This window comes from Cherax quadricarinatus, chromosome 2, assembly GCF_038502225.1.
Source record: "Cherax quadricarinatus isolate ZL_2023a chromosome 2, ASM3850222v1, whole genome shotgun sequence".
Classification (NCBI taxonomy): domain Eukaryota; kingdom Metazoa; phylum Arthropoda; class Malacostraca; order Decapoda; family Parastacidae; genus Cherax; species Cherax quadricarinatus.
This window is the reverse complement of record NC_091293.1, coordinates 34,091,359-34,101,358: the sequence shown is the minus strand read 5'-3', so window position 1 is coordinate 34,101,358 and position 10,000 is coordinate 34,091,359. Positions and strand designations below refer to the sequence as shown.

The following is a 10,000-nucleotide window of genomic DNA, read 5'->3' as shown; positions in this document are numbered from 1 at the left end:
GGTATGACAAAGCTCAGGAAGCAGAGAGAGATAGGATCCAGTAGCGATCAGTGAAGAGGCGGGGCCAGGAGCTGAGTCTCGACCCCTGCAACCACAATTAGGTGAGTACAATTAGGTGAGTACACACACACACACACACACACACACACACACACACACACACACACACACACACACACACACACCCACTCTCATACTCTCTGTTACTGTCTCACACTCCCACTCTCTCACTCTCTCCTACTGTCTCGCTCTCCGTCTCCCTCACTCTCATACTCTCTCTTACTGCCTCACTCTCCCTCTCTCTCACTCTCTCTCTTACTGTCTCACTCTCCCACTCTCACTCTCACACTCTCATTGTCTCACTCTTCCTCTCTCTCTCTCTCTCTCTCTCTCTCTCTCTCTCTCTCTCTCTCTTTCCCTCTCGTTCTCTCGCTCTCCTCTACCTCCTCCACTTCCTACTCCTCCTATCCCTCCCCTCTTCCCCCTACTTCTCCCTCTTCCCCTCCTTCTCGTCCCCTTTGCCTTTTCCTCTCTTCCTTCCGTCTCTCTCTCTCTCTCTATCTTTTCTTTCTCTCTCCCTCCCCCATTCCCCCCTCTCTCTCTTATCCCTTCTCCCTCCCTCCCTTCCCCTTTCTCTCCCTCTACACCCCTTCTCACTCTCTCTCCACCTCTCCATCACTCTCATTGTCCCCCTTCCTCCCTTTCCTCGTTATCTCTGCCCATTACAACTCCCCCACCACCACCACACACACACACACACACACACACACACACACACACACACACACACACACACACACACACACACACACACGCCTATTAAAACAAATGTGGGCTCAGAGAGGAAGTTGAAGGCTCAGAGGATCAGAGGAGGACGTTCCTGGAAAGGTGGGAGAGATGGAAGACCAATGTAAAAGGATGGAACAAGAGTGAGAGAGCAAACTATGTGAGCTTTCTGTGAAAATGGAGATGATGGAGACAGAGAAGAAGAAATGGGAGTTGCAAGCTGAAGCTGCAGAAGCCAGGATACGGGCCCTAGAATATGAGGTAAATGTGCAGAAGCGAATTACAGGGCTACTGCCCAGAGGAGACATGGCATCTGAAGCAGGTACACCCCTACTGAACGAGGACCCCAGTGGAAAGGAAGGAGACAAGACTTACACTAAGGCCCTATCAGTCCACCAAGCAAGGCCAAGGAATGAAGGGAGGAGAGCTGTTGGGAGCAGGGATTGCAGTAAGTGAGGGGAGAGAAGGTAGAGAAGGTCACAGGCCCCATGCAGAGGCACGACCGTTCCACAAAGAGTTACATAAAAAATAAAGGAGACAATGGTCATGTATAAAGGGAACCCAGAGACACAGAGGGAAAGGCAATGGAAGGAGGAGAGAGTGAAGTCAGTATTTATTTATCAGCTTTAGGAGAGTGAAGGCAGGACACATAATGAAAGATGGCAGAAAGAAAAACAGGAGACTGAAAACATCATCAAAGAAATAGGCGAGGAGGACTTGACTGAAGTAGTAAATTTTCAGAGAATATGGGGGTACTTGAAAGGGAGAAATGGGCTGGTCAAACTGATTTTTGATACAGAAACTGTGCAGAACAGAGAAATCACGGCTGATGAAATCGTTAACATACAAGAGAGTGCTCCTAGACCATGACAGGACAAGAACTGAACGACAGCAACTGATGGAGAGGACACAGAAACGAAAGGGGCTAGGAACAGAGACAAGGACAGAGTCAGCAGAAGACAACCACAGCCAGGCAGAGCAACAAGCACAAGCACACCCAGAACCACCCTCAGAACCTCACAGGTAAACACACTATCCCAACACAACCCACAATCCAAATTTACAGCCCCTACCCAACACTATGCTGTAGATTCTCACAGCACACTGCCAAGTCCCCCACTCACATAGATCCCCCAGAACAAGGTGTTGGAGAGAAAACTGAAGGTATGGTAAATCAAAGCTGATGGAATAATGAATAAATGGGAGGAGTGACATCAGACATCATAGTTCTCACAGAAACCAAGCTCACAGGAATGATAACAGATGTCATCTTTCCAGTGGGATATCAGATCCTGAGGAAAGACAGAGGGAACAGATTTTGATGAACTGGCGATAGCAGACAGAGGAGAAGCAAGAGACTACATAACAAGAACACTTCAGTCTGGAGGTCCCAAGGTGGTAATTGCAGTGATGTATAACCCACCACAGAACAGCAGGAGTAACAGAGCAATGACTGACGCACTGACTGACCTGGCCAGAAGGGTTCATGCAAGCAGAGTGGGTGACTTCAATCACAAAGAAATTGACTGGGAGAACCAGGAGACACATGGGGGCCCAGACTCGTGGAGGGCTAAGATGATGGAGTTGGTACTGGAAAACCTCATGTACCAACACGTAAGGGACACTACAAGAGAGAGAGAGGAGAGGACGAACCAACAAGACTGGACCTAGTATTCACCTCAAGTAGTACAGATATTGAGGACATCACATATGAAAGACTCCTTAGGGCCAGTGATCACGTGTTTCTGAGCTTCGAATGCGTAGTAGAGTTACAAGTGGAGAGGGAAGCAGGAAAGGCATGATGAATGAAGCCAAACTGCAGGAGAGGGGACTTCACAGGCATGAAGAATTTTCTGCACGGGCTTCAGTAGGACAGAGAACTAGCAGGGAAGTCAGAAAATGAGATGATGGAATATGTGACAACAATATGCAAGGAGAGGTTTGTACCCAAGGGTAACAGAAATAACGAGAAAGCCAGGATGAGCCCTTGGTTCACCCACAGGTGCAGAGGCCAAAACCTAGTGAATGGAAGAAGTAAAGAATGCAAAGGATCCAAGAGAATAAGGAGAGCAGTCGTAGAGTCAGAAATGAGTATGCATGTGTAAGAAGGGAGGCCCAACGATAATACAAAAATGACATAGAAGCAGAAGCCAAATCTGATCCGAAACTGTTGTACAGTTATATCAGGAGGAAAACAATAGTCAAGGACCAGGTAATCAGATTAAGGAAGGAAGGAGGGGAGATCACAAGAAATGACCGCAAAGTATGTGAGGACCTCAACATGAGATTCAAAGAAGTGTTCACAGATGAGACAGAAGGGTTTCCAGAAAAATGTAGAGGTGGGGTACACCATCAAGTGCTTAACACAATTCATACAACTAAGGAAGAAGTGAAGAGGCTGTTAAGTGAGCTAGATACCACAAAGGCGATGGGGCCGGATAACATCTCTCCATGGGACCTGTGAGAGTGAGCAGAGGCGCTATTTGTACCACTAGCAACAATCTTCAACACATCTTTCGAAACTGAGCGATTACCTGAGGTATGGAAGACAGTGAATGTAGTCCCAATTCTTAAAAATAAGGCAGACACGAAGGATTAAACTACAGACCAGTGTCACTGACATGCATAGTATGCAAAGTCATTGAGAAGATTATCAGGAGAAGAGTGGTGCATCATCTAGAAAGGAATGAGCTTATCAGCGACAACCAGCGCGATTTCAGGGACGGGAAATCCTGTGTCACAAACCTACTGGAGTTCTATATCAGGGTGACAGCAGTAAGACAAGAGAGAGACAGGGGTGGGTAGATTGCTTTTTCTTGGACTATAAGAAGGCGTTTGACAGTTCCACTCAAGAGATTAGTGCAAAAACTGGAGGACCCAGCAGGGAAAACAGGGAAGGCACTGCAATGATTGATCAGGGAATACCTGTCAGGAAGACAGCAGCGAGTCATGGTACATGACGAGGTATCAGAGTGGGCGCCTGTGACGAGTGGGGTTCTACAGGGGTCAGACCTAGGACCGGTGCTGTTTCTGATATATGTGAACGACATGACGGAAGGAATAGACTCAGAAGTGTCCCTGTTTGCAGATGATGTGAAGTTGATGAGAAGAATTCAGTCGGAGGAGGACCAGGAAGAACTGCAAAGGGATCTGAACAGGCTGAAGGCCTGGTCCAGAAACTGGCTACTAGAGTTCAACCCCACCAAGTGCAAAGTCATGAAGATTGGGGAAGAGCAAAGAAGACCACAGACGGAGTACAGCCTAGGAGGCCAGAGACTACAAACCTCACTCAAGAAAAAGAATCTTGGGATGAGTATAACACCGGGCAAATCTACTGAGTCGCACATCAACCAAATAACTAGTCCAGGAGCTAAAGGGCATGTCCTACGAGGAGAGGTTAAAGGAAATCTACCTGACGACACTGGAGGACAGGAGAGATAGGGGGATATGATAACGACATATAAAATACTGAGAGGAATCAATAAGGTGGATGGGACACAACAACAAGGAGTCACAGATGGAAGTTGAAGACTCATATGAATCACAGGGATGTTAGGAAGTAATTCTTCACTCACAGAGTTGTCAAGAAGTGGAATAGTTTGGGAAGTGATGTAGTAGAGGCAGGATCCATAGATAGCTTTAAGAAGAGGTATGATAAAGTTCATGAAGCAGGAAGAGTGACCTATTAAAGGCCAGTGAAGAGGCGGGGCCAGCAGCTATCTGTGACTTGACCCCTGCAACCACAACCAGATGAGTAAAACTGACACACACACACACACACACACACACAAACACACACACACACACACACACACACACACACACACACACACACACACACACACACATACACACACACACACACACACACACACACACACACACACACACACACACACACACACACACACACACACACACACACACACACACACACACTCCCACACACACACACACACACACACACACACACACACACACACACACACACACACACACACACACACACACACACACATTAGGGGCAGTACACAGTAATCATTACGTCATTCATTAATAATAAAGTGTTCTTTTCCCCTTCTATATCCGCGAGAAAAACTCGCTAAGTAATGTTTATATTATGACAGAGGCTCTTTTATCCAAGTCGCATTAGTGCACAAGTTATGGAGATGACTGTGGACCTCCCCGCTGGTTAATAGTCAACATAAACTAATTCTCCATTGTCCACTGCCCGTTTAGAAATCAGACTTTATTATCCAGGAGGCAGAGTCTTAATAACCATTCGTTAAATTATTTTATCGCAAATGAGCTCAACGTCTGAACTACAAATTCGTGTGAATATCTCTTAAACAGGAGGTACATTAGGGATAATATTTTTTTTAGTAAGTAAAAAGCCAAAAGAGCGGAGCGATATGTGGTAGGTGTGCTGCTTCCCGGGGTCACAAAGACCGTCCGCAAGGGGCAGTGGAAGTGTGAAGGGAAAGAGCGAACACCCCATGTACCGATGACAGGGAGAGGAGAGGTCACAGGTGTCACGGCGTTAAAGTACTCCAGGTAAACAAACATACTCAGCTTCACCGTCACACCTGTCAAGTTCAGAAAATCTTGTTTATACGACGCCCTTTATAGGTGCACGAGTTGGAGGCCCTCGTAAACCTCTGACAACATACTGGCTTTCTTGACTCTCTGTATTAAGATTCTTGAATGAGCGAGAGAAACAGATCAGGTCAGACGTGCACGAGAGCCCTCCGTAGTTTCATTACCACGAGTACACAACCTCTTAAATATTTATGATTGTACGTTTACAATGCTTCATGTTTCAACAACCGGGTACACAATTCCTCAACTGTTTCTTGAACACACATACGTAAGAAGAATGGTATACAATACCGACAAGATGAAATTAAGACACATTTGCAACAACTGGGTATCTTTATTGTAGACGTTTCGCCATCCAGTGGCTTTATCAATACAAATTCCAGGACATAATTTGAAGACAGTAGAACTATATATAGAAGCTGAGGTAATCAGTCCCTCAGCCTTGGAGTTGGTGCGAAGACCACCGTAGACGTGGATGTACTGGAGCAGAGGCAAAGAGCCTGGCGCTTATATACTAACGTCAGGTGGAAAGGGGACGTGTAGCAGACGAGGGCATAGTCACTGGTAGGCGGGATTCCTCAGAATCAAGATTCCATGATGTTGCAGACACTGCAACATCATGGAATCTTGATTCTGAGGACATGTACATAACCTTCTTCACGGGTACGACAAATACTACAACAACTAACCCATCTCTTTGGGTAGGAACTACTTCCACTGGGGAATCCCGCCTACCAGTGACTATGCCCTCGTCTGCTACACGTCCCCTTTCCACCTGACGTTAGTATATAAGCGCCAGGCTCCTTGCCTCTGCTCCAGTACATCCACGTCTACGGTGCTCTTCGACCAACTCCAAGGCTGAGGGACTGATTACCTCATCTTCTGTATATAGTTCTATTGTCTTCAAAATATGTCCTAGAATTTGTATTGATAAAGCCACTGGATGGTGAAACGTCTACAATAAAGATACCCAGATGTTGCAAATGTGTCTCAATTTCACGCATACATAATCCCTCCAATGTTTCATGAACGCACGCACGTAGTTAGACAACTGTTTCACAGAAATGACATAATTTTCAATAGTCATCGCTAAAAGAAATTAGTCAGAATTAATCCTTGAAACTCAGTGCATTAAAATGAAAAAAAATAATAATCCTAGAATACTCGACTTTGTTTTGCAGGGCGTCGTTATCTGTTTAAGATTCGTAGAATTTCATGATCACCAAAAATTAATGATTCGTTTTACTGTCATTTTGTTGCTTTAAAATTTTGAGAAAATAATTAACGATCTTGGGTTGCATCTAAAATTTAAATAATCTTTGTCTCTTGTGATAAAAAAAAAATAATTTCTTTATTAGTGCAATCAATAGATATTTCGCACAAGATATTATTGGAAAATATATTGAATAATATAAATGTATTTACTGTACCGTCTCGCAAATGGTAAAAGGGTATGTTTCAGCGAGAATTTGTGAATTTAGGAGCACTCCGTTTAATCTGGCTTACTTAAAAGCCATCATTTTAATTATGAGATTAGTGACCTTTGCAGTAAATTAAAATACACAAGTGGGCAAAATTGACCGAGACAAAACGCAAAACAAATCGTGTCCTTTAAACGTTTTCTGCAAGTCTCATAAATAGTAGCGTTTGGGAAGGTAAAAGGGCAAGACAAGGAAACAGGTGATGGAGATTTGTTGACTGTGAGGGACTGGGGCTGGGGCTGATGTGAGTAGGGCGGGTTGGGGGCTGTGGTGACAGACGGGTGGATAATAAGACTGGTTAGGTCTGGGGATTTAGGGCAGGTAGGGGCTGTGGGGAACGGGGTAGCAGCTAACCTAGAAGAGGAACCGCCTCCGAGGTTTGGGGTAGTGTGTCGTTAATCAATTGAGAGAAGACACAGAGCGAGAGCAGAACGGTCACGCCTGTGTTGTGGGCCACGATCCGACCAGATGCCGTAATCAGAGAGAGAGAGGAGAAACAGATTATACATGGTGCTGGTATGATTAACTTACATGGACTACTTGACCCAAAGCATTATCGGTTTTGAATGAAAACATGACAGTTCGGAGACTGAATAAAATTTGATATGTAGAGATTGTGCATTAGAAAAGAACGAGAAAGAGAGGGAGGGAGAGAGAGAGAGACAGAGAGAGAGACAGAGAGAGACAGAGAGAGAGAGATAAAGACAGACAGATAGAATGACAGAGTAGTCAGTGCTAGAACGATGGGAAAGTTGGCAAATTTCAACTCAACCCCTGTGTTCCTCAAGTTTTTATAATGATACTTAGCAAAGCTAGAAAATACACTAAAAAGATAAAAAAAAATGCTGCAAGACTTTAGTTATTGGTTGTAACCATTATTTACATAAACTTGGAGTGTTAAATAAAAAGTAGACCAAATGCTTTATAAATGTAGTCCCAATTATTTTATCCTAGCTGACGTGGCAAGAAAAAATATGGTTGCAAATTTTCAGGCAGCCTCGCCACCTTCGACTCTGGCCTAACCTAGCAGGGGCACAGCGTCGGATGTCGTTGGTAATATTCCTGATATGGTTAATGAGAAGACAGAAAGGGAGAGGAGAACGGTCATACCTGCAAGAGCAACAACACAAGAAAAATAATCATAATAAAAAAAAATGATCATCAGGGATAATTTTTTCTTCATTACGGTCACTAAGAAAAACACATCAAATAGTTACGGGGCTGTAAACTTGGCTGGGTTAGGAACAATTATACAATTTTTTTTTTGTCAATGTGTCAAAGTTAGATTCATCTCACTGCAGAACAATGAGGTGTAATTCATTTGGGTGTTAGTACCAGAGAGAAACCGCTGGCGACCTTGTACATGAGCTACTGATGTTTACAGCTCCGTGACCGACAGTAATAAGCCTACGGGAAGACAACAGCATTATAAAATATTATAATTCAGACAATAAATAATATCATGAAACATCATTGAGCAATGTAGACCCAAAGTTAACAAGTGGAAAAATGGAGGAAACGTAGAGAAAACAAATGACTATATGGCAACTTAAAAACCAATCAGAACTAAGGAATGGCAAACCGAGAACACAAGTGGTTACAGTAACAAGGGATAGGAGAGAGCGGTGTCACTTGTGATTAACACTTAAGGCTAAAGGAATTTGGTATGTTTTAACATTGGTGATTTATATTTTATTAAAAAAGAGGGTGGGGAAAGAACGTATTCACTATTTCTCCCTTCAGGTAAATTGTTGTAAATTTAAGTCATTTACAATGTTACGAATTTACGCGGCGTTTGCCCGTGGCGATGTGGACGGTGGAAGTCTACATATTGTATAATTTATTATTTTGGTTTTTTAGTATTTTTTTAGTTTACATCAATACTAATTTACATTCTGTCATGCTAATTTACACATTAAATTCAGAGGACAACTTTTGTTTTTGGAAGTTTTTAGGTAAGACATCCATCATCCATGTATAATTAACACACTAGAGTAACAGCGAAGTGAGACACCAACAGTTACGGACACCTGAAATAACACGAATTAGAGAGAGGGTTTATGTGGGGTCCTCGGACTCTTCACAGACACTCTTGAGTCTTCAGCAGTAGTAAAGGTCCATCAAATCTTTTGTGTATCCTCTAGCATGCTGAAAGATCTCGTAATCCTCACAAGGGAAATTCAAGGTTAAAGAAAATAAAAGATTTCAAAAGAAAAGAAAACAGAATGGGACATTTTTATCTTGAGAAGTGCCATGTGAAGATGAGATTGTCCAAGGGCCCCAACATAAACTAATAGGCTACGGCGCGTTGGGCGAGCAAGCAGCTGCCATTAGTCTACCTAGCACAGGCATGGCGTCCGATACTTGCGGCAGCGTCTCGGTCACCAGATTGTGGAAAACTGTCAGGGAGAGGAGAATGGTAACCCCTGCAAGAGACAAGGATGGCATAGGAGTCAGTGAAGCACGGTACGTTTCAAGTTGAACCAAGAAAGCTGTCATGAAGTTGGACGGCTTTCAAGGTGTCATCGTCGGGTGTGTTGTGTAGCGGGTGCCAGCAGCAACTTGTCGGGACACTGGGACTCTCTGGCGTCCCAACAAGCTTAAGTTCCCAAGTTGTGCTGGGAGACTGTATTGATGACTGCCAGGCGGCTCTCAGCACTTCTCTGGAAAAACTTACTCCTCCACACTACAAATTGGTGGGCACGTGGGAGGAAAATCAAGAGCACGAGAAGCACAGCAATCCGCCTGACAGCCATAGGGGCCAATGAATGTGTTTAGGTCTTGTATGTACATTATTTCATGTGGTGATTACGATGATGATGATAATGATGATGATGGCGACGGTAGTAAGGGTGTGAATGACAGAACGGAACGTACGCTGGCGGTGATGGGCTCGCCACATACAAGGTACGCAGCAGTTTGTGGATACTTTGTGCATGTAGTACTCGTCAGCTGGGTTATAGGGATTATTTTCCTTTTTTTTTTATAGCGCGTCACTTGCATGTCAGTTCCGTTATTTATGATCTTTGGTAATTTTTTATAAGAAAACTAGTATGTAGTGATGATACAAAACCACCGAGTTAAAGCATAATATTAAAAAAATACATATTTAAGTCAGCTATGAGTTCATCCCC

The 10,000-nt window shown here is 43.9% G+C and overlaps 1 protein-coding gene across 2 annotated transcripts in view; it reads right to left on the bottom strand.

The window, feature by feature from the left end:
* The window catches only part of LOC128691331 (neuronal acetylcholine receptor subunit alpha-7), a 278,069-nt gene that overhangs the window by 156,752 nt on the left and 111,317 nt on the right, over window positions 1-10,000 (bottom strand). For both annotated transcript variants that reach the window (XM_070087772.1, XM_070087776.1), the window contains exon 6: window positions 9,206-9,292. In XM_070087772.1, the coding sequence (XP_069943873.1) occupies window positions 9,206-9,292 (87 nt within the window). The remainder of the gene's footprint in view (window positions 1-9,205; window positions 9,293-10,000) is intronic.